The sequence below is a fragment of the Betta splendens genome, chromosome 3 (assembly GCF_900634795.4).
Source record: "Betta splendens chromosome 3, fBetSpl5.4, whole genome shotgun sequence".
Taxonomy (NCBI): Eukaryota; Metazoa; Chordata; class Actinopteri; order Anabantiformes; family Osphronemidae; genus Betta; species Betta splendens.
The window spans coordinates 17,101,143-17,124,454 of NC_040883.2; the positions used below are offsets into that span (position 1 = coordinate 17,101,143).

General features: G+C 49.1%; 3 protein-coding genes across 6 annotated transcripts in view; 2 read left to right on the plus strand and 1 right to left on the minus strand.

Moving 5' to 3' along the window:
- Positions 1–18,698, plus strand: part of cbfa2t3 (CBFA2/RUNX1 partner transcriptional co-repressor 3) — a 32,045-nt gene extending 13,347 nt beyond the window's left edge. For 2 of the 4 annotated variants that reach the window (XM_029144360.3, XM_055507537.1), the window contains exons 2-12: positions 4,159–4,314; positions 5,735–5,976; positions 6,056–6,145; positions 6,753–6,937; positions 8,325–8,608; positions 9,026–9,111; positions 9,940–10,240; positions 10,680–10,748; positions 11,381–11,434; positions 12,636–12,826; positions 13,294–18,698. In XM_029144360.3, the coding sequence (XP_029000193.1) occupies positions 4,159–4,314; positions 5,735–5,976; positions 6,056–6,145; positions 6,753–6,937; positions 8,325–8,608; positions 9,026–9,111; positions 9,940–10,240; positions 10,680–10,748; positions 11,381–11,434; positions 12,636–12,826; positions 13,294–13,671 (2,036 nt within the window). In that variant the 3' untranslated portion in view covers positions 13,672–18,698. The remainder of the gene's footprint in view (positions 1–4,158; positions 4,315–5,734; positions 5,977–6,055; positions 6,146–6,752; positions 6,938–8,324; positions 8,609–9,025; positions 9,112–9,939; positions 10,241–10,679; positions 10,749–11,380; positions 11,435–12,635; positions 12,827–13,293) is intronic. The other 2 variants (XM_055507535.1, XM_055507536.1) reach the window with 2 other exon arrangements.
- A 757-nt stretch (positions 18,699–19,455) lies between these two features.
- Positions 19,456–21,779, plus strand: pabpn1l (PABPN1 like, cytoplasmic). The gene is made up of 6 exons (XM_029144370.3): positions 19,456–19,726; positions 20,236–20,359; positions 20,531–20,598; positions 20,670–20,776; positions 20,888–20,975; positions 21,115–21,779. The coding sequence occupies exons 1-6, from the start codon at positions 19,655–19,657 to the stop codon at positions 21,442–21,444; spliced, it is 789 nt and encodes a 262-aa protein (XP_029000203.1). The 5' UTR covers positions 19,456–19,654; the 3' UTR covers positions 21,445–21,779.
- Positions 21,780–21,781: 2 nt separating this feature from the next.
- trappc2l (trafficking protein particle complex subunit 2L) lies at positions 21,782–23,174 on the minus strand. Its single transcript, XM_029144374.2, has 5 exons — positions 23,081–23,174; positions 22,664–22,836; positions 22,216–22,303; positions 22,008–22,087; positions 21,782–21,923 (listed from the first exon to the last, which is right to left on the minus strand). Exons 1-5 carry the CDS (start codon positions 23,111–23,113, stop codon positions 21,878–21,880), a joined length of 420 nt encoding a protein of 139 aa, XP_029000207.1. The 5' UTR covers positions 23,114–23,174; the 3' UTR covers positions 21,782–21,877.
- Positions 23,175–23,312: the final 138 nt, after the last annotated feature.

The window sequence follows — 23,312 nt, forward strand, 5'->3', positions numbered from 1 at the left end:
GATGGATGATAGAGAGAGGAGGGAGTGAGCGGAACAGAGGTCGATGCGAAGAGAAAAATAAATGATTAGCGGCGTAGAAGGACGAAGAGGAAGGGAGACGAGACGAAGAGGGACAAAAGATGGAGGAGAAGGAGGGAAAAGTGAGCGAGCGAGTCACAAAACGGCTCCGGTCTCGCATCTGGATTTTATTAGCAGCCGTTGGGAAAATCTGAAAAGGAAGTTTTTTCTCTGCGAGCACGTCAGCAGCAGTGATATGCTGCACAGAACCACTTCACTGCCGACGAGGAGCCGGGCCTCCCAGAGGAGAACAGATGGTCGCTGGAACTTCAATACAATTACATCAATAACAGCTTTCACAGATAGAAGCGCTGTATGACAGGATCCCCACAGCTCACAGAGACAGAAGTGCAGCTCCTCTGCCCTCAGCACCTCTGGCCCTGGAAAAACACCCACCCTCGCCCGCTGCTGGCCATTTTAACCGTTCTGACAAATGACGTGGAAACCTGCCTGTGAATGATGTGCTGATGATGATCCCATCAAAGACAAAGATGGCTCTTGGTATTTCTTTCTACGCGCCCCCCCCCCGTTTGTTTTCTGCTCTACGTGTTTGTTCAGCCGGCGCTGCATGTGTACTATCGCAGAGATTGTCGAGTAACAAAAGGGGAAATGTGTGTTTGTGTCCGCAGCGTGAGCGCGTACGCGTTCTGCAAACTGGCGAGCAGAGATGCACGTGTGCGTTTGTGTACAGTACACAGCTCCGACCTGGAAATCACACGCACACACACACACACACACACACACACACACACACACACACACACACACACACACACACACACACACACACACACACACACACACACACACACTCCTGTCTTGTTAGCATCACGTTTCAGACTTCACACTGATAACGATGCAGAACAAGCAGGTCCTCGGCGGCTGCACACCCCAGGTCACTGGCTTCAGCAGTGCTTTCCCATTGCACTGGGAGGATGACAGTGGAGGTGGTGGATGGCTGCGTCTGAGGTCCACAGCGGAGGCTTACAATCCATATGTTTTGATATGAAGGCCTGGTGGGGGGCTGCGGGCCAGGGGCTCAGGCGCTGTTTGCGTGGACTCCTCAGCGGCCTGATGGGGAACAGATGTGGGAAGGCAGGCGGTTGGGCAGCCAGCCAGAGCAGCTGGGAGAAATTAAAAACAACAGCATTCCTGGAGACTGGGGGAATTACAGTGGGAGGGAGGGATGCAAGAAGCAGGAGACAGCGGGCGAGCGAGAGAGAGAGAGAGAGAGAGAGAGTTTTAGGGCTATGTGGTCACTGACAAGGGTCTCTGAGGAGCAGGCAAGATGGAGTAGACGGAGGGGACTGAAGGGGACTGTTGTGCAGCGGTTAGCTGATGTTAATCAGATGCAGCTGGGTTTCCAACACACAAGCACATGCAGTAGAAACACACAGGCGCACGTCCGTGTGACACCAAACTGCGCTACCAGCATCCGAATGGCGCTCGCTCCCATGTCTCTCTGCTTGAAGGCGGACAGACGGAGCATCGTGCAGCATTTCACGTCACCCCCTTTCTTTTTGTGTGCGTCTCCGGGAACTGTTTTAATTTTTTTCATTTTGTTTCATCACGGCACGAGCGAAGAGCGGAGACGGGAGCGCTTTTAGATCCCGGCCTGTTTCTTGAGAGCGGTGAGCAATCCTTTAGCTCTGGTTACGTCAAACGCGCCGTCATACAGTCCGGCGGTGCAGAGAGCCAGGGTATCGCCGACAGCGGCACGGAGCCCCGTAATGGCTGCATTGTGTTGCTTTATTCTCAGACCAGCATCCTGTATCCTGTGCACATCACAAAGTGGCCGCCGCTCAGAAACTCAGATCAGATCCTGTAGAGGGAAACGGAGCGAGCGGCCGGTGGACGGACCTGCTCGCCTGCTACCTGCTGCACCACCTCCTTCTTTTTCTCCATCAGGCTGGAATGTTTTGTCCTTCAGCGCAGAACACAATGGGAGCACAGATGGCCACAGATGGGCCTGCAGACCTAGCAGACCTCCTAATGTATTAAAAGTCAAATCCAGAGTATGGAGTGTACAGTATGTGTGTGCCCTGTTCCTGTAGCTGGTCAGATTAAACAGCTGTCCATAATCCCACGGTGGGAGCAGACAGACAGCCCCCCCCCCTTCTCTTCTCTCCATACATTTGCACAGAAAAACCTGATCAAAGCCGAGCTTTACTGAGACATATGGCTGCCAACCCACAGGAAGCGCTCCTCCCACCGAGCGAGCGGCACCGAGAGCTTGTTTGTGCGCCGAGAACGCTCGCATCTATTTATACCGGCCCGAACGCGTCTACCTCCATCCACAACCTTGTGTGTTTATGCTCAGAGCGTCTGGCATGGGGCAAACAGTGGAGTGCCCCTCGTGTTCACGAGGATCACTGTGTCAATGGTCCTCATACAGCACACTCCAGAGTGACACTCTTTAAATACAGACACCAGCTGTTGAGCGCTTCGACAGGAGCTCTCAGAAATAGGCTAATGCCAACGAGCGAGCGGAGCCAGCCGAGGCCTCGGTGATTTAATATGTTCGTTGGTGACTACGGTACTTTTAGTCTGCAGCTGTAAACAGGATTTCACATCAAAGTAAACACGTATGAGGACCGGAGCAGGATTCTGGATGAATTGCTTCAAAAGTGCCGTTGGTAGTGTTTGCTTCTTTTATTTGGTGGATGTTTAGTGGAAGCAGTGGCCTCTGATTTTGTTTAGATATTTGAAATTTGAAAAGGTGTGAAATTGCTCAATTTTATGTTTGTAAAAAATGAGCAAAGGTTAATATTTCTTCTCTCATTAACACAGACTGTAAGAGGCCGAAGTAAAAGCAAGAAGGAGAGCAGAGTCCAAGTACGAAGGTTCAGTGTGTGCTCTGAACCGCGAAAGGTCCTGATTCATAATTTTTTATGCATAGCGCATAAATTCATTGCCCTCTCTGCTATTACACATGTACACATACTAAAAAGTTATCTTCTCACAGGCTGTGAAAGTCATCACACCTCTCAGCTCAGTTTTTATTGCAGAGGGATATGGTTCCAGCAGCTGCGCTGACAGACAGAGCATGGACCCATAGGTCACCGAATGACAGAGCCGATACCCGTGTTTACAGTACGCTGCACATATAGAGTATATTAGGACTCAGTGGATGCTGTTCAGCACATGACAAGCAGGCAGTGCAGAATGCACGGTCGCATTCCTCCCATCCGCCCTGTGTGGACTATTCTCCCCGCGTCCCGCCGTTCCATCTAGTCCCTCCGTGCTACGGAGCCAAGCCTTGCCTTGTTTGGTCCTGGCAGGGTGTCTGGCAGAGGACAGCGGAGCCTCTGGTAGCAGGACAGAGGTGTGCTGAAAGCCAGTCGGCAGTGATGGACAGCAGCAGATCCAGCTGCACTTGTCACTAGCTGTCACGCAGGCTGTCTGAAGTAGGAGATGAGGGAGGACAGGCGGGAGAGAGCGTGCGTGTGTGTGTGTGTGTGTGTGTGTGTGTGTGTGTGTGTGTGTGTGTGTGTGTGTGTGTGTGTGTGCGTGCGTGCGTGCGTGCGTGCGTGCGTGCGTGCGTGCGCGCGCGTGTGTGTGTGTGCGTGTGTGCGTGCGTGCGTGCGTGTGTGCGTGTGTGTGTGTGTTTGTGTGTGTGTGTGTGCGTGCGTGCGTGCGTGCGTGCGTGCGTGTGTGTGTGTGTGCGTGTGTGGGGTTGGAGGTTACAGTGGAGGGGCACTGATTGGGATGTCAGAGCTCCATGAAGTGTGCATGTGTGAAGGGGAGAGAGGGGAGAGAAGCAGGGAGCTCAGTTAGCAGCAGCTGAACGGGTGAGCAGGTGTTACTGTACGTCTCCCAGGCCCATGAATCTCCAGCCAGAGAGAGAGACACAATACAAGTTTGGATGCGTTTCCAGTCCCTGCATTGATCTGTTTTGGTTCTGCTCTGGTTTAAGGAAGCAATCGATTGTTCCCAGGTGAAAATGTCAGCACTCTCCTCCTTAACCAGCCGTCTCCACAGTGAAAACGTGATATTGTTTTTTTTTACTTTGTGTGTTTTTTTATTTTTATTTTCTATTTATTTATTTATTTTTGACCACTCTGTCTCTGTTTTGTCTCCTTTAATCCCTTCGCATCGCAGATAGCAGAGTGCAGAAGGCTGGAACGATGCCCGATTCACCTGCGGATGTGAAAACCCAGCCCAGGTCCACCCCACCCACTATGCCTCCTCCGCCCCCGGCTGTCAGCCAAGCAGCCAATCGCAACGCTTCCTTCACGCCTACCACCAGTAAATCAAGTAAGCATGCGTTTTTCCCAAGTCTTGTTTGACTTGAAGATGCCACTTTAGCGTTAATGCTGTATCACAAACCCTGAGCTTAAATAACCCTTTTATTTTATAATGACCCATAGGAATTATTATCTAAACACTCATTAGATTTTTTCTAGGTGAACAAATTACTACACTCCTACTGTAGTCTCTTTTAAGTGAACTGCGCCTGTGTAACGCTCATCAGGTGCGTGTGCGTCAGTCTTCGGGAGCATGTGTGCGTCTTTTTGCCGCGCAGCGCTGGGACACGCGCCTTCGAGCAGCGTTCGCCTCGTTCGCCGGCTGACGGTGCGGCCGCGGGTGCAGGGACGCGGGTGTGTGGCCACCGCTTTCTTCCCTATATAGCACTGACGGGCTGTTGCATGTTGTTTCACCTGCTGCGGCGGCGGTCAGCGGGTGGCTCTCTCCTTGCACCTCTCCCCTGCGCTAAAACCAGGACACAAGCACTGCTTGTCGGGACCACGTGGATTAGAGCGCAGATTAGACCGACAAGCATTCCTGAGAGGACCTGCAATAGTAAAAGAAGGAGAACGGATACACCGTGGCGGTTGTGGTCCAACTAGCGCAAACACATGCCTGGAAAAATGAGGCATAATTAAAAAAGACAGGACATTTCCACTTCTTTTCTGTCGCATGCCAGACTGTTTGTACACTGCATGCAGTTGGTGCCATCTGGTTCCAATACACGAGCATGAAAACAAGAGAAAGGTCATACGTGTGTGTGTGTGTGTGTGTGTGTGTGTGTGTGTGTGTGTGTGTGTGTGTGTGTGTGTGTGTGTGTGTGTGTGTGTGTCCTCTGTATTTGTGAGTTTGTTTGTCTCTGTATTAAGAAGAGTATGTGAGTGATTATGTATGTGTATGAACGCTGTGTCTATTCTAAACCTTAAAGCTGCAAATCTACTTTCAGCTGGTGAACATGTGCGCGGCCAGATTTGGCTACACACCTGCTACTGGAATAAAAGTAACACAGGCCACAGGACTATTTTTGGCACCTCTTTAACAAGTTCCTCTTATAGTTGTATCCTAGTGAGTGGGCGAATGGGCGAGTGAGTGAGTGAGCGAGTGAGTGACTGAGTGACTGAGTGAGTGAGTGAGTGAGTGAAGGGGAGCAAGGGTGGTGAGACCATGAGACCACTAAACTCAGTACAAAACCACACACACACACACACACACACACACACACACACACACACACACACACACACACACACACACACACACACACACACACACACATTTCAAATTGTAACCACACTCATTTATCACCAGGATAAAACAGCTCCTGTCCCCTCGATGCCCCCCAGATCTGTCAGCTGCTCCCCAGGCTCCTTCCAAAGCCGCTGACCCACTTCACGTCCTCCTCCCTGTGTGTGTGTGTGTTTACCTGCAGTGCTGAATGGGAGCAGTCACTCCCCGACGTCGCTCAACGGTGCTCCGTCCACGCCCAACGGCTTCAGCAACGGGCCGGCCATGTCCTCCACGGCGTCGCTGTCCAACCAGCAGCTCCCGCCGGCCTGCGGCGCCCGGCAGCTGTGCAAGCTGAAGCGCTTCCTGACCACGCTGCAGCAGTTCGGCAACGACATATCGCCCGAGATCGGGGAGCGGGTGCGCAGCCTGGTGCTGGGGCTGGTGGTGAGTGGCCGCTGTAGTGACACGCTGTGGGCCGAAGGTGCCGCGCGTCCGCTAAGCTCCTCTCTGTTGTCTCGGACAGAACTCTACGCTCACGATTGAGGAGTTTCACTCGAAACTTCACGAGGCCACAAACTTCCCCCTGAGGCCGTTTGTCATCCCCTTCCTGAAGGTAAATGTCTTTGAGATAAGATATCTGTGTCACTAGGACACAGTTTTCATGTCCACGTCATTTCTCCTGTTTAAGTTCACCGTTGCCTTGATTCGGTGGACAGTTGTGTGATGTGCATGAGTCTCTGCCTTGAAAGTGCTGTGTGCAAGAGTGTGGGACCTCCTGGCGTGTGAGGATCCTCCACATCTGGGACATTGCAGCTATAGCTGTGTTATATCAAGCAGACAGGTCTAAGGGAGCTATTTGACAGCACTATTGCACACACACACACACACACACACACACACACACACACACACACACACACACACACACACACACACACACACACACACACACACACACACACGCGCCCCAGAGAGAGAGACACACGCATGGCAGAGGAATGTGTCAAGGGACCTGTCTTATCTCATCCTGTCTCATCGCTCACTTTCTTCTCTTTTCCTCGCGCTAATCTGGCGTCATTTCACTCTTGCCTCCGTCTATCTAACTTTCCACCGCGAGCTCCTCTCTCTCTCCGTTTGCCCCCGGCTCAATAAACCTGTCCCCTCGCTGCGGCCACTCATGCCACTGCTAATCCAGCCGCTTGCTCCTCTCACCACCAAAGGCGAACCTGCCCCTGCTGCAGAGGGAGCTGCTGCACTGTGCCAGGCTGGCCAAGCAGACCCCGGCCCAGTACCTGGCCCAACACGAGCAGCTGCTGCTGGACGCCAACGCCAGCTCGCCCCTCGACGCCTCCGCCGAGATCATGCTGGAGATCAACGAGCACGGCAAGAGACGGACCCCTGACAGGTAGCGAGCCCAACGCACACAGGCTTCACGGGCGCACACTTGTAGAGTACAGTAGATTTAGTAGTTTCCAAGCAAGTGTGTGGGGTTCCTTCCTCTCCCCCAACACAGCTTCACTCGGTCAACTACGAAGATGACACACGTGGAAATTAACAGGCATTTTGCTTTCTTCCATTTTGGACACCGCTGTCCTCTCCTAATCCCCTTTGCGCTGCACTGTCTTTGCACTGCCCAGCGGCCGTCCGTATGTCGGGGACGGGTCCAGATGGTGACGTGCCGACCGCGACACTGAGCGCGTCCTGAGCCGGGTGCGGGGAGGTGGACGGTGGTGGTTCTAGACGAAGCAGGGTTGAACGTGCGATCCCGCTGTAATCCCGCACACCTCCGCCCCCGTGACCTCTGGCTTACACACAGTGGGCGGGGCCCCGTGCTGGGGGGAGGCGGGGCCTACGGTGCGCCAGCTGTCCCTCGGGTTTATCAGATCCTGGAGGATGGGACGTGTACAAGTATATGCGCAAATATGAAAACACATTTTCCACACAGGGCATACGTAACATTTATTTGGCTTTGATCCCCGGGATGATAAAGGGAGATTTCCATCCGAATGCCTGGCTATTGCCATCCAGCTAAACAGATTAATATCAACACTCGCATTTAAACTGTCCAGATGGCTGAATAACACAGCCTCTCTCTCTCTCTCTCTCTCTCTCTCTCTCTCTCTCTCTCTCTCTCTCTCTCTCTCTCTCTCTCTCTCAAACACACAGACACAAATGAGTGTCTCCAAACATCTGCCAAACACACAGCGTTCGGCCCATATTGCCCCTTAAGCCCGAAAGCTGGATGGGGAGGGAGTGGGAGAAGTACTTGCAATCTAAGAGTAGGCTGAGGGATATTCAGATTAAGAGCTTGAGAGGTGGTGTACAGTTGGACTTGGCTTTGTTTGGTACATATGGCGTACAGCTGTGCAAAAGCTTGGCAGGGCCCAGTGAACAACACTAACTGAACAACAAGGAGCTCACAGACGAGTGGAAGTCTGCACTGCGTGGGGTTATTGACCCGTCTCACACGCAAAGACGTAGATAAACATCATGAGATGAATCACAGCCGCCTGTTTGCTTCACGTGGTTTCTTGCGACCCTTCGTGTGATTTGAAGGACATTTCAGTCTCGCTGAGGCACATTTTCCCAAACTGGGAAGTCACTTTGTGGCATCACTTATTCCATGGGGCAAAACCACCCCACCGTTTTCCCATGACTCACTGTGGTCGAGCAAAGGCACCAACAAGTAGAGAAGGGTGAAGCAGGCCACATGGAGGTCGCCTCTATTGTGGTAATTCAGACCCAGATTTAGGGTCTTGACACTGAAGCTCATGTTTTCTCCCCGTGTACAGGACCAAAGACACTTCGGAGAGGGACGGCCTGCACACGGAGCATCTAGCCAAGAGGCCCTGCACCATCAGCCCCAGCCAGCGCTTCAGCCCCAGCACGGGCCTGCCCGCTCACCCGCCACCCAACGGCCTCCCCACACACCCCCCCAACGGTCTGCCCCACCCGCCCAGCCCCCAAGTAGGACCCCAGCACTATCGCTTAGAAGATATGGCCCTGGCACACCAATACAGAGACGCTTACAGACATAACGAACACCGCGATGCCCGAGACAGACACCGGCCGACAGGTAGAGGAGCCGCCACCACAGCGATCACATGCTTAGGTCAATACAGTCGTATGGTCCTTCAGTAAACAGCGGTACACAGTATATGAGGGGTGCATGCGGAGAATAAAGGCCAGTTGTCAGTCCAGTGTGATAATCCTCCTGGCAATGCATCTATATAAAGCACACGGCCGCACATGCCCAGCGCTACAACTGTGGCAACCATATATGTCTTTACCTCTGCTTTCTCCCAATCATAGACAATCAGAGACAATTATTGGTCTCAGCCATAAAATGCTACTTAAATTTAACTACAGATGACACGGACAAAAAGAACAACCAAAAGCACAACGAGTCGCTCCTGGTGTGGATGTTTTAATGCAGTTCACATGCGGGTTTACATGGGTTTAACAGCGCTCTGGCCTTGTGCTTCTGTTACAGCCGTGCACGGAAGCCGCCAGGAGGAGGTGATCGACCACCGCCTCACAGATCGGGAGTGGGCAGAGGAGTGGAAGCACCTCGATAACGTGCGTGTCAGCGCCTCCCATGAGCCTTTTGTCTTGTTCATAAAGAAAAGCTAAGCCAGGTGATGAGCAGGTGAAAGTTAGCTGCGGGGCTAAAGATGGCGCACACATGTCGGGGACACCAACAGTTGAGAGACAGTCCCAGCTGAGTTAGCAGTTGACGGACAGCTGACCCGGCGGAGGTCCGTGTCAGTGTGTGGTGGCGATTTAACAGCAGACAGACACGTATCTGGCTTCCTGGAATCCTACAGCATAAAGGCAAAATCATGCACACTGACACACACACACACAAACAGGGCCCCAGATGGAGCTCAGGACTCAGCAGAGAGCAGCTCCAGCTGGGGAGAGCAGCTGAGACAAGAGCTGTAGTCATGGAGCGAACCGGCCAGGCCTGGACCCCAGCCAAATTAGAAACACTTCACTAAAATAAATATAGCCAACTCAGAAGGGGGGGAGTGGAGGGAGAGACAGAGAGAGGAAAAGGTGAATGGGAATAACGATTTGGATTGAATTGTCAATTATGACAAGTCCATTTCAGAGACCAGGTCAGGTCTGCAAAGGCGGGACGGGTAGAAAGAACTGACACTTTGGGAAAAGGGAGTGAAAAGAGGTGAACTCGATTGGCAAGAAATGGGCAGGAGGCTGGATTGTAACCGTGGACTGCTGTTACATTAAAATAGTAGTAATGCTCTGACAGTAGGTGCAGTGATCAGTGAAGGAATAGGCAGAAACTTGCAGCTCAGCAGCTCCATGTGTAACTTTAGCATACTTTATATATTTTACAGTCTTTTTTGGTGATGCATCTACTCACACCTACTGGTCTCATTGCAGCTCCTAAACTGCATCATGGACATGGTGGAGAAGACGCGGCGCTCTCTGACCGTGCTCCGCCGCTGCCAGGAGGCCGACCGGGAGGAGATGAACCACTGGATCCGGCGTTACAGCGACGTGGAGGAGATGAAAAAAGGTGGGAGCAACGGACAGCACTGCCTTCCTCCTCCTCCTCCTCTTCCACCTCCTCCTACTCCTCACAACTCCTCCTCCAACACAGCTAGCAGCAGCAGCAGCAGCAGCGAGTCGCTGCCCGTAGGAGCTCCCTCGGCTGCTGAGAGGCAGACAGGCAGACAGACAGGTAGTCAAACACCACAACACAGGGTGCGCCTTGGCAAAGCAAAACACTCACAGCAAGGTAGGGCTCATGTCACGCGCAGAAAAAGTCCCGACGCATCAATTTAGACAGTCAGGGGATCCGAATCATGAACAAATTTCCCAATTTTGGCTCATGCTGAGATGCAAATCCAGCTTTAGCATCCTGGCTCTTTAAACCAGCTGTTCGCACCCTCAAGTTGCCAGCGTGCTCATTCATAATTGCGATTTGCATTCATTTCTAATCTCCATCTTCCTATTCCTTCTTGGAAATATTTGAAAAGTTCACAACAGCTTGTTTACGGATGTTTCCACACAGTTTGCACTGCTTCCAAAGATTCCGCAGATCACATTGTGAATTGCATGAGCGGCCCGTCTCTGCACGTGTGCGCGTGCGTGACTGACGCCGTGTGCGTGTCTTCCAGAGATCCACCGAGACTTCTTACACCGGCCGCCCTCGGGATACCTCCCAGAAGAAATCTGGAGGAAAGCCGGTAAGAGTCCTCTCGTTTCCATTATCCTGATGATTGAGCTCCCTCACACTGACCAGACACACAAACACCATCAGCCTTCCTTTCTGGCTACTAGGACAGACTGAGCAGAAGCCCCACAGCCATGCAGCGTAGATCCATAGGCTTGAAGGCCATTAGTGCTAAATGCCCTCCATCCTTCACTGCTATGAGGCCACTGCAGTTAAAGCTTCGGTGGAAATGCAGTCACACAGAGCAAAGCAGGCCACAGCAGCGCAGCTACGACAAACACATAGGTTCTATGACTACTTTGTTAGTCTTGGAGCTCATAGTAAACCAAACTAAAGTGGAGGTCAAACACAGACATTTAGACACACAGACTGAGCCAATCTCCACCACGGTTGATGATTTCCAACTCAGCAGGTGGGAGTGTTGCACTGCACGGGCCCTTCCTGTACCCTGCATGTCAGCTAGAGCCCATCCCAGGAGTCGTCTGGCTCAGCCTTTGCTCCACCTCAGTCCCAGCACTATTATGTCGCAGGCATACTCCAATGCCCCGCGGAGGAAAGATGCTGCTGCTGTTGGCAAAATACCGTGCTGCATTTTCACCAGCCGAGAAAAGAAAGCCCTTTTAATAGCAGTTGTTTTTCATACAGGTACCACGAGCATCCCGCTCTCCCCAGCACTAAAGCACCTCCAAAACAAGCAGGGTGAGTAAAACGGCTCAGTCCCAACACCTCACCTCTGTGTGTGTGTGTGTGTGTGTGTGTGTGTGTGTGTGTGTGTGTGTGTGTGTGTGTGTGTGTGTGTGTGTGTGTGTGTCTGTGTGGGGGGGCGCCCCTGCCCAGCGTAGCTGCAGCAGCTTTTAATTAAAGCCAGACACGTATTCTTTGGTCTGGTTCAGGTTCAGAGACTGCAGTGCGTTTGAAAAATAACATCTGAAGTGTGAAAGCGCAGACAGAAATAACACATCTCAGAGACTTGCCAAATCCCAGCGGAATTAAAACGTTAATATTGGTGCCCCCGTGTTTTCGATTAGGTGCTAATTGCCCCAGCATCTGCTATGCAGTCTCCTTGATAAGAATTAATTAAATTTGCCAACTAATCTTAGTGGTGCATGCATTAGGCCAGATAATTGAGAAGCTTGGGATAGTGCAGATAGTGTGTTGCAAGGGAGAGAATAAGAGGAAGACGGTATAAGAAAAAATGTACAAATGTAATGAACGCAGAGATGGGATGTTTGAGTGGGACTGTACGTTGATGGAATTTGACAGACTTCTCTGCATACGAGCATGGGAGTCCTCTTCCTCTGCTTCCTTTTCCTAACACTACTTTGGAATAAGTGAACAAAGACCAGAGATGATGGGCATTTTTGTGCACAGAGACCAATAATATAAAACGTGATTACGCCTGCCTGTTACTGCAGGAAGCTCCTGTTTTAGACACACCTGCTTGTGTAAGAGCAGCCTCCTCACTCACACTTAGTGCTGGAAGAGAGGCCCCATGACAGAATCCACATCACAGGCAACTCTGGATACAGAAAATCATTCACTCGCTTACGGTAACCACCAACAAGTGCAGTTTGAATTGTTCTCATGACAACCCAACACCGGTGCAAAAAGGGAATCCCAGGATGCTGAGCATAGACATAAACTTTGGAGACACATCGGCTGTTGTTCGCGTGGAGAATTACTGTGGTTGGGCACGTTGGATTTAATTATTGAAGTCTGGCCGTTTCCTTTTTTCTGGCAGAAAGTTTAAATCTTGGATGATGTACATCTGTTCGCTGAGACACAACAAGATGGCAGCTTAAAAAGCCTGAATAAAGGATGTCAGCGCAGGCAGTGATGATGGTCATAAGCAATAACCCCCCCCCCCCCTCTCTCTCCTCTCTCTCTCTCTCTCCCTCAGAGGAGGCGGTGAACGAGGTGAAGCGACAGGCCATGTCGGAGCTGCAGAAGGCCGTGTCGGACGCCGAGAGGAAGGCTCACGAGATGATCTCGGCCGAACGCACAAAGATGGAGCGGGCGCTGGCGGAGGCCAAGAGGCAGGCGTCCGAGGACGCGCTGACCGTCATCAACCAGCAGGAGGACTCCAGCGAAGTGAGTACCCACCACCTCTCCTTCGGATCTGACCGCCTCCTGGCTCCACCCACCACCCTTCACCAGATCCCCTTCATCCCCTAGTTCCCTGGTAACTCTGCGTTGAGTAATCCACGCAGCTGGCTGCTCTCCCTCTGCTGCAGCTTGTTGTCATCATTATTGCATTATGAGCAGCCCAGTTGTCTGTGTAAACAACAGCAGACAGACCCAGATGGTGGGAGCAGAGGGCCACGCTGAGGCCTTTACGGAGCGGTTGACCACCACCTGCTGGTAACGCCAACCACTGGGTCGGAGCAGCCTTCAAATCCAGCGTCTGGGCGAATATTAAAGAAAAACAACTTCATTATTATTACAGTATAATGTCTTGAATTGGATTTTAACACGTGCAAGAAATAAACGTTACGCTGTCCTGGGGCAAGAAAGAGACTTATTTCTATCAACCAACTCTCCCCCCACTGTCTTACCAGAGCTGCTGGAACTGCGGGAGAAAAGCCAGTGAGACGTGCAGCGGCTGCAACACGGCTCGCTACTGCGGCTCCTTCTGCCAACACAAAGACTGGGAGAAGCACCACCACGTGTGCGGCCAGGGCCTGCAGGGGCTGCCGGGCGGCAGCAGCGTGCCCCTGGGCACCCCCTCCTCCTCCTCGGCCTCCTCCGGCGCGCCCCCCGCCCACCCGGAGGGCACGCCCCCGGGACCCCTGTCCCTGGCGGGCCAAGGCGGGCTGGGGGGGGGGGCCGGCAGCGGCGGAAGCGTGTCGGCCAGCCCCAAGGAGAGCAGCTCCAGCAGTGCCTCGCGCTCCACCACCCCGGCGACCCCCGCCCTGTTGGACGCCACCTCCCGCTGACGCCCGGCCCGTCCTCCCACCGCGGATGCGACGGTGCCCACACTCCACACAAAACCAAACTGAGGAATCTTCGTTGCACACTGCCCCCCCCCACATCAGTGTTTATTTCCCATGTATCCTAAGCCCTTCTGAAAGCCCTCTCACCACCTGAGGACAGACTCACCCCTCTCCCCCCAAACATGTTTTTTCCAGCCTTTGTCTTTGTCACAGTCGCATTCAAAGATTCCAGCCTGGGGTTCGGTGCAGCGTAAAGCATGAATATTGCAGCGTCTACTATCTCTGTGATAGAAACATATCAGATGTGTTTGCTGAGAACGTGAGCTTTGACTTGAAGATGCCCTCAGAAATGTTAGCATGGTAAACACTGTTCATGTACGGACAGAAGACAACACTGAAAGGGGGGGGGGGTGACTTGGCCAATTAGCACTTGGATCAGATTTCCCTTTAATTTAGAACCAATGAACCAACAGCACCCAGCCCCGAGATGTGCACTACCAGTCCAAACGCTTCACTGATGTGGCACTTTGTAGTGTCCTGGCGAGGGACGTAATTACTTTTTGTCAAGAAAAAAAAGTACGAGGGAAGGAGAAAAACCTGTGATGCAATTCATTTCTCAGACACAGCTTAGTATTTATTAAATGTTTCTTTCTGGCTTTAAGGGGAAATTAAGAAAAGTCCAAATATTCAAAAAAGGGAATAGCGATGATGACGATGCTAATGATGATGATAACCATAATAAGAAGAAAATTAATGAATTTTAAACTGCTAACTACCTTGCTAGCGAGCCAAGAAAATCTACACCGGACTCACCTCTCTTACACCATTGTGAACCCAAATGATTTCAAAGATGAAGAAGAACGTGATCCAAACCTTTGTATTACACTGCCAAAGTGAGTAAGTAAGCGATAAGGAGCAGCACTCATAACCAAACGCAAAGCAACATCACCTCCTCAGCAGATAAGCCAGCCCTGAGAGCCCCGGGCTGCAGAGGAGCCCACGTGACCCCACGGCGTCCGCCTGCAGCCCGGAAATCACCCGCAGCGATGCCACAGCGGAGGCCCAGACTAGTGAACGTGGACAAAGCTGTGAACTCGCCTAGCAGAGAGAAGGACTAGGGTTTCTGTCAGCAGAGGATCAGACGAAAGGAACTCCACGGCCTCAAAGGACACGTCCATGACGCGAACAGTCGATGGCAGTGGAAATGCCAAAAACCTCAAAACTAGCTTGAAAACATTTTCCAAGCAGACGATGCAGAATATGGAAAATGTTTGGGGAGATTGTTTTTTTTTTAGACGCTCCGCCAAAAGGAGACACTTCAAGGGATTGCTGTTACCTTTACATTCACTCCTCCCTCCGTTTCCAAAGCATGAACGGACGAACGAGCCCGGCGAAGGACGGTGTCGACCCGGTTCTCCTCTCTCTGTCTACCTCCCCTCACCCGCGCCTCCTTCGTGGCTCTACTTGACTCGAGCGAGGCCCGTCTCCCCCGTCTGCTTTGCACAGAGCAGTCACCGAGGGAAGGGTTCCAACCTGTACATATTGTTTTGGCTTTTCATTTTTCAATAACGTCTCCTGTCGCTGATGTCCACATGTGCTGCCCCTGTGTGTACCCGGAACGATGGACTTTTGTTTCGACTTTTGCTTTTTCTCCTTTGGGTTTGGGCCGAACAGGGAAGTCACTTATTTGCGAGAGGACGCCCCACATCGTACTTATGGTTTGCTTTGTTGTATCTATATTAATGAGATAAAACCCCTCTTGTAGAATATTTTGTATTGCTCGCATTGTAAGACAGTGAGAGGACGGAGGTGCAATATGAAGAGAATTCAGCTACTGAATGGAACCTCAGCAACTGCCCATAGGGTGTCATATAATATAGATACATATAAATATATTTAAAGTAACATCAGTAACTTAATGTGAATGTACATAGTATTTAAAGAGGTCCAAAAATGTGTTTGCCAAATAACAGAAACCTTTAAAGTTTAATGTCCAGAATATGATTTTCTCACAGTACATCTGTTTTCTCCAAGTTATTCGTTTCTTTCTTCTCTCAGACAAGTTAAACACTGTCAATTGTCCCTCGAATCAAAGTGTCATCTGGCTCTGAGTGGAAGAGACTGTTCGTAACGGAGGTAAACTGGCCTGAGTGCAGGTGCTGTAGCTGAAAAGTGATGAAAGCTGATTCAGGATGGATGAACATTGTTTTTATGTCCTAGACCTTATTTCAATTGTCAGAAAAACCCATTGCAGTCAGTTCATCAAGAGAAGCGTTTGACGGCTAGGAGCTTCATGTTCCCGTCTCTTTGGATCAAACTACCGCGTGCTGTCTGCCTCTGGGGTCGGTGTGCATCCAGCCAGGCCTCATCAGCTTTGGTTTTAGCCTGCTATTGACTAAAAGCTCAAAGAACGCCACAGTATAAAACAACATGACGGCTCAGCTTCAAATGGAGCCTGTTCACGTTAAACTTAGAAAAGGTCAAAGTTCATATATGGTTTCCCACCATCCTTCTGTGCTCGTGTACAGCATCGCTCCACCGCCTCTCTTCAACCTGCGTGTGTGATTACGAGCGTTCGTCTCCTCCAAGATGCAGAACGAACCGTCGACGCCGAGGGACACGCCAGTGTTAAGCTACTGTAAACTCCAAAGCTAACTTTGACGCCCGTATATTAGAATTTTCACCGTTTAACTGATTTTTTCAAAGAATATTTTTATTATTTAATTGTTTGCAAAGCTTCAATGAGAGCATAAGCTTCAGATGTGGGTCCGCGTCACAAGGTTGGCGTCTTTAGGTTGATCTTGATCTTTTACCCTTTGCTACAGCAACGTATCCTGCAACCCCTGCATCTTTCTATGAAACCATCTGTAGCTGGCAGCCAGACTCACTATGTACTCGGCCTCATACGCACCTGGACCAAATCAGTTTCTTTTTGTTGCGGTGAGTGGTGTAGGATGACAATAAGTCTGCCTTCTCTGCTCGTTATTCGTTAACAGATAAATAAAGTGGGGATATGGACTGATTCAGTGGGATAAGCTGTGAGGTGCCCCTGCATCTGTGTGTAGCATTTGTGTACGTGTGTTCTAATTACTGTGATTTGACGTTGACCTCAGCCGTTTTGTGTCATTCGTTCGTCCCTCCCCGGTGTCTAATTATTCCGCTATTCTGACAGACCACCTTCCACCCCACCACCACCACCACTCCCCTTTTCCAAACTAGCTACCTCCTGTGACCATACAGCGAACCACCAGGAGAGCTTGACCTGGACATTAAAAGCTGGGCTGGGAGCAGACACGGAAGTGCACGTTCAAAAGCCACCGCATCTGTTGAAAGGAGCTGCCGTTAGCGATGATAGGGAGGCCCGACCGCAAACGTAGGTCACGTCCTGTCACTGTGGGGATTTACTACACATACAGTAAAACGCTTATTACCAAACCGAAACATCGACTCCACCATGACAAAAACCAATAAAGCGCAGACCAAAGTACTCCTGCATCGCCGTAGTAGGCTGTGACATGTGTGTATTGACTGTAGGCTAGAGCTCCACTACACAAGCTAACCAAAGTGTAGGGAACACACACACACACACACACACACACACACACACACACACACACACACACTGAGCACACACTGAGCACAAAACTGAGGAGCATGCTCAGTGAGCCTCTAATATGTGGAATTGTTATTCAAGCAATCAAAGCGCTTGTTGTCTCCATGTCGTACAGTGCTTCTGCAGCTCCTTCGTCAAAGCCTACAGATTGCGTGTTCTGCAGTCACAAAGCCTCGCAGAGACTAAACCAATGCCTGGTATGTTTGTATGTGTGTTTGTGTGAACGGCGGTGTGCGTCCGTGTTTTGTAAAAAGAAAGAAAAACAACAAAAAAAAACGATGCTTTTTCTTTGTGCGTCTGTACGAACTACTTGAAACCTCCAGAGCTTTAATGAACCATCCCTGACAGACTACAGAGCGCTTCACGACGTGTGTCAGCGGCTTTGGGCCGTGAACCGCCGGCGTTCCGTTCCGTCTCCGTATCAACGCGACGCGGCAGTGGTAGTTCCATTCAACCCACAAGCACTTTGCGTGTGCCTCCGTGTCTGCGACCAAGCCTTGGGTGAAGCACACGACGAGCCCCACAGACCCCACAGACCCCACAGGGGTGACCAAAATGCAGCCACATCACACTTTTAGATCCATGTCCCAGCGTTGAAAAGGTTAACGAGGTTCACTGTGAGGCTACAGTCCACTAAAAGCTGACGGAAATGTCTTTTTCCCTCCTAATTTTCCCAGACAGCAACAATAGGGTGTTGTATATTTAGCTGTGAAGGTATTACAGATGGCAAACGCATAAGGGCTCTGCTGTTATTGAAAGGGTCTTTGAACACTTGACATTGGCCATTTGTCTGTTGGTTTAAATATGTACATGAAAATGGGAAAAAACGCATGCTCCGAAAAGACAAATATTAGCAGGTTGGCACCCCCCCTATACCGTAACTCTAGCAACTCTAGCAGTGGAGAGGCTCAGCTGGTGTGATGGCGACATGTCCTTCCTGTGAAACAGGCACTGATGAAAAGCTACAGTAAGAAAGTGGCAAATGGTGGATTCAGCACTTGTTTTCCCAAAAGCCGTGGCTCAGGATGGTTTTGTTTTTATCTTTGCAGAAATTGAAAAAAAAAGGTTTATGGTTTTCTATGTGTAGGGAAGCATTCTATACTGTATTGTGCAATACATTATTACAGAAAAAACACGTTTCTGTAGGAAAGGTTGGCGCTTTGAGGATCTTTCTTCCTTTTGTTCGATTTCCCTCCTCAGAAGGTCCCGTTGCCATTTTTTTAGATGAAGTAAACTGTGCCAGAAGAATGAAATTCTGATTTGTATTTATTTCTTGCATGCTTTCCTCCCTGTTGCTAATACCACTCTTTAACTGTTCGCTCTGTTGGATGTGTGAAGCTGTAAAACATTCTAATTCAGGTTATTGTCTGTGTTGAACAATGTAACTGTGTAATTAAAACATGAAATGACATATTCATCACCCTTGTTGCTTTTCTTCTTTATAAAAATTTAATCCAATTGAATCATTACTAACTCATAATTACTATGCAAATTTCTGTCATGATTGCATTCCCTCAAAAAGGATTATGATTTGAAAACCATACTATAAAAAAACCCACTGGAAACATTAAATCATCATCACATTATCAACACATGTAAAAACTGAAAACCTCTTAACAACAGGATAAGTCCACATATCAACTGATACCAACTGATAGTTGGGCTAAACTTTGTGGAAACATAGAAATGTTTATAGTATTTGATTAGATATTTGATTGATTTTAATTGTTAAGCCATGAAACTACTTCACTTAATATGAAAATTAGCTTTTGATTTATCTGAACGAGTGAATGAACGTAACATCAAGATCAATTTTTTTTCTTTTTATCAGGTTTTGTATTTTCCACTAGTGGTCAAATCCTGTACGCTTCAATGTTATGGTTCTTTTATTTCTTTTCTTGTTTTTCTCATAATCCGATAAACTTTGGGTATCTTAACGACAAAGTACTAGTTTCTTACATACAATTAAAACAGGAAGAATGCTGTAGCCTAATAAACTCTTGATGTCATTTAATAAGATTACAAGGTTTACCTGAACATTTATTTTCCAGTCCTCTGTATTTTCGCCCTTCATATAGGAAATATCAGTGTAATAAATAATTCAACTGCTAAATAAATGCCATTATAATAAGGGGGGCAGTGCCCCCTGTTTCATGCGTACGGCCCTGGACGGACTCAGCTCCTGCGGCTCCACTCCACTGACAATCAATCGGCCGCGTCGTTCACAGGTGATCTCTATTAGCGGACGTCACGTGCCGTCAGGTGTCGCGTGTGCGGATCATCAGCGCGTTGCCTCCGCGTGAGGCTTCATCTTTGCGGCGGGTTCGGGACAGCTGCAGTGCGCTTCGCAGGTGCCATGTTTGCGCGGTGAGCATGGCGAGGAAGCATCTGGAGCGCGGCTACCTGGAGGGCCAGTCGGTCGGGGAGCGTTTCGGCGAGGACCCCGTGAGTATCACCGTGTCCGTGTCGGTCGCAACGGAGCCGCCGCACAAGCCGTCGTCATGTAGCCGCTGAACGCCCGGCGGCGAGAGCCGTGCGTGGGTGTTACAGCCGTGTAACATGCTGAACGGGGCGCACGGCGTGTCCGCATTGTCTGCGCATAATGCGCTGACAGCGTGCTTAGACCGAGGGGACCCGCACCTGCTCGCGGTAGAACGGCGTTTTCCACGCAGCCTTTGGGACAAAAGCATCTGAACTGCACCATGTTAAACAGCTGGGGGATCCTTGTAGCTGATCCATATGAGGCTGATGAACAATTTATTTAAAAAAAACAAAACTATTTGAACTTATCTTTGTCCCCGCCCATCTGCTACTAATCAACATAAATTGTTTTTAAACATGTCTGGATTCTTTTTTTCGTGCCACTTTCCAGGCTGTGAGCTGAATTGCACAGCTGGTAACCTGTCTTGTCCATTCATTGCTTCGACTACTAGCTTTCCATGTTTGTGTCTCAGGAGCTGGCAGCCATCAAAGCCAGGGTCCAGGAGCTGGAGATGGAAGAAGAGCTTGAAAGGCTGAAGGAGGACGAGAGGTGCGATGCCCAAGAGATGCAGCTCCTGAGCAGCAGCCCCCGGCCTGGTGAGCAAGCAGGCTTCATCCTTTACGTAGGCTGATTCTGTGTCCCATTACTGCTGGGTGGGGTTGGGTTGCGTTGCAGCCTCCAGGCAGGTGAGGTAGCCGCATACTTCACCATCTGGTTAACTCCTGGAACACTTGGCTGTTCTCTGCACTCTACTTTATCCCCTACAGGACCTTTCTACAATATGACTCCAGAGGAGAGAATTGATGCAGACAACAGATCAGTTTATGTTGGAAATGTAAGCGCTTTATTTCTTCTTCACTGTCAGCACTTTTTCTATTAAACTCACACGCTGTTGCACAACTTCAGGTGGACTATGGCGCCACTGCGGATGAGTTGGAGATCCATTTTAACGGCTGTGGTCCTGTCAACAGAGTTACCATTCTGTGTGACCGCTTCTCTGGCCATCCAAAGGGGTGGGTTCATTTTGTGCCTGCACCACCTAGTTTTTGCTGTTTTGACCATACAGTACAACAAACTAGAACTGTCATGCCAGTGTATAATACTTTTCTCTCTCCCCCTCTCAGTTTTGCTTACATTGAATTCTCTGATAGAGACTCTGTGCAGAGTGCCATTGGTTTGCATGAGACAATGTTCAGAGGAAGAGTCCTAAAGGTATGGAGCATTGCATGACCTGTTCTCTGTATGTAAACTTCAATTTAGACAACTGCATTTTGGGCTAATGTCTTCAGACTGAACTTGTACTATGAAATAGACTTCGTTTCGGTATTCTAACCAGCAACCTGGCTTGTAGGTGCTACCTAAGAGAACAAACATGCCAGGTATCAGCACCACAGACAGAGGAGGACACCAAGGGGGGCATGCCAGAGGAAGGAGCAGAGGTTTCCGACCACCCAGACACCACAACAGCTCTCGAGGAAGGTTCCGGTACCAGTCAACCCGGCCGCAACAACAAACACCCCACCCTTACTACGGGGGAGCCCCAGTGGTAAAGAGACAGTGGGGACATATGGACTACCCTGAACACATGCCTAAACGTTATCCATGTCTTCTTCTCATCACGCCACCATCAGAGGACCTGGGGCCAGGCTCGAGTGGACAACACTACCCCCAGCAGCGCTAGCACCACCCACAGCTTATATCCCAAGTGGGTGTTTGAGGTGATGATTTTAAATTATTTCCATACTCCATCAGAGTGTTGTGGAAAAGACAGATGACTGATTTGCACTGTTGAATCAGTCGTTTGACTCCCTAACATGTAGACCTATGAAGACTGGCCATCTGTTTTAGCATTATGAACTTGGATTGCTGTGAATGCATGGACAACCCACAAATTATGCAGTTGTATCTAGTACTGTTTTTATATATTGATGTAAATGTTGTTGCTGCCTGCAATTTAATGTAGAATGTATCATTTTTATGTAAGTGAATAAATAAAAATATCTGCTTGTACTAAAAGCTGTGAGGTTTAGTTTTATTTCAGCAATCAAGACATGTAAACATGGGGGAGACATAGGGTTATGTACAGTGGAGGCTCAGCAGGAGTGGAAGAGATGTCAACCTGTTTGCGTCATCATTCCAGAAACTATTCCATCAAAGGCTCTAGGAGGGGGGAAAAACAATTGTGTTAACCACTCAGTAAATCCACAACAAAAACCTCATTGATTCTCACGAAAAACAACTTACTTAGACTGAATAGGGTCCCCAGGATTGTGGAATGGATTACACATTACATCAGTGAAAGAGTTGTGCAATTTTCTGAACATCTGGAAAACAAACAATCTGTTGTATAACCAAGTTACTCAAATCTGAATAAACTGTAAAATCTGCACACACAATATCACGTTTAGTGTGGTTTACATGTTGTATCAAGCATGTCATGAACTCATCTTACACTCCTAATTTCATTGTCTCGCAAGGACGTATTTGACGAATCCACAACAATGACAAATTTCACCTTGGAGTTAGTTACGTATCCATATCTTTCAAAACAGTCAAGGATTCAGTTTATTTTTGGTAAAGCTATTTGTAACAAAACCAATATTCAACTGTAACAGAAATCCAACAGCAGCAAATAGATATCAAATTATATTTATCTTTACATGACAAAACATATAGGTACCACAATATATTGTTAATGAGCTATTAGAAGAGCGCTGGCAATAAGACAAGATAGTTTTTTTTAAAAAAAACTACTAACCCAAAACATTCCAAATTTAATTCTACAAATGATAAAATCTCAAACTCTCAGTAAGAGGCACTGGTACATCAAGCACTTGGGTTCACTGTGATGTGGGATTCTCTCATCCCTGAAAATGACGATTAAACTAAAAACAGGATACACTTTGTAATCCTCGGTGGGATAGAGCAGACCCAGGTACAGCTCTCTCTGGTCTCCCAAGGATTTCCCCACGGCAGAGATCTTCTCCTCCACCACATCCAGAGATGTGTGCACTGTGTAATGGAACTTCAGCTCATTCTGAGTGGGAACACTGCGAATGTACAGCGGGTAGTTCTGGAAAATAACACACCAGAGAAGACAACAACAAGTGGTCAAAATACCAACTTTAAAGCACAACATCGAGGGAGGAAGATGCTAATGTTGTTAGCTTGTTGTCGTTTGCCCCTGTTGGGGTATTTAACCTGCTTCTGGTCAAAAAAAGAAAACAGACAGATTAACTATAGCAATATAAAGACGTTTAAACATTACAAACACAATACAATCCCAACCCAGGACGTGTAACCGCAGAATTCTTTACCTCTTTTGCGATCACAGCTATGCATACCGCCATCTTGGTGTTCCTCCTCCTAGCTGTCAGATGCAGTCACGTGACATTTAGGTGCATTCAAGAGCTGTTGGAAAAGTGAAATAACCTTACTATCAACTCTGTACCTGATGATTTTATTTTTCAACAATTTGACATGTCACTAAATGCAGCAGTTATCACGACATATTCTATCGAAATATTTTTTAGAGGTTTATCTGAATTG

Bases quoted from the DNA above. Each gene is read 5' to 3' on its own strand.
- pabpn1l (XM_029144370.3), top strand. From the start codon at position 19,655: ATGGCGAGGAAGCATCTGGAGCGCGGCTACCTGGAGGGCCAGTCGGTC. The intron at 20,360-20,530 runs GTGAGCAAGCAG...TATCCCCTACAG, and splicing joins GAGCAGCAGCCCCCGGCCTG to GACCTTTCTACAATATGACT. The intron at 20,777-20,887 runs GTGGGTTCATTT...TCCCCCTCTCAG, and splicing joins TTCTCTGGCCATCCAAAGGG to TTTTGCTTACATTGAATTCT.
- trappc2l (XM_029144374.2), bottom strand. From the start codon at position 23,113: ATGGCGGTATGCATAGCTGTGATCGCAAAAGAG. The intron at 22,304-22,663 runs GTATCCTGTTTT...CTGTTTTGAAAG, and splicing joins CCCACCGAGGATTACAAAGT to ATATGGATACGTAACTAACT. The intron at 21,924-22,007 runs GTAAGTTGTTTT...CCCCCCTCCTAG, and splicing joins GGGGACCCTATTCAGTCTAA to AGCCTTTGATGGAATAGTTT.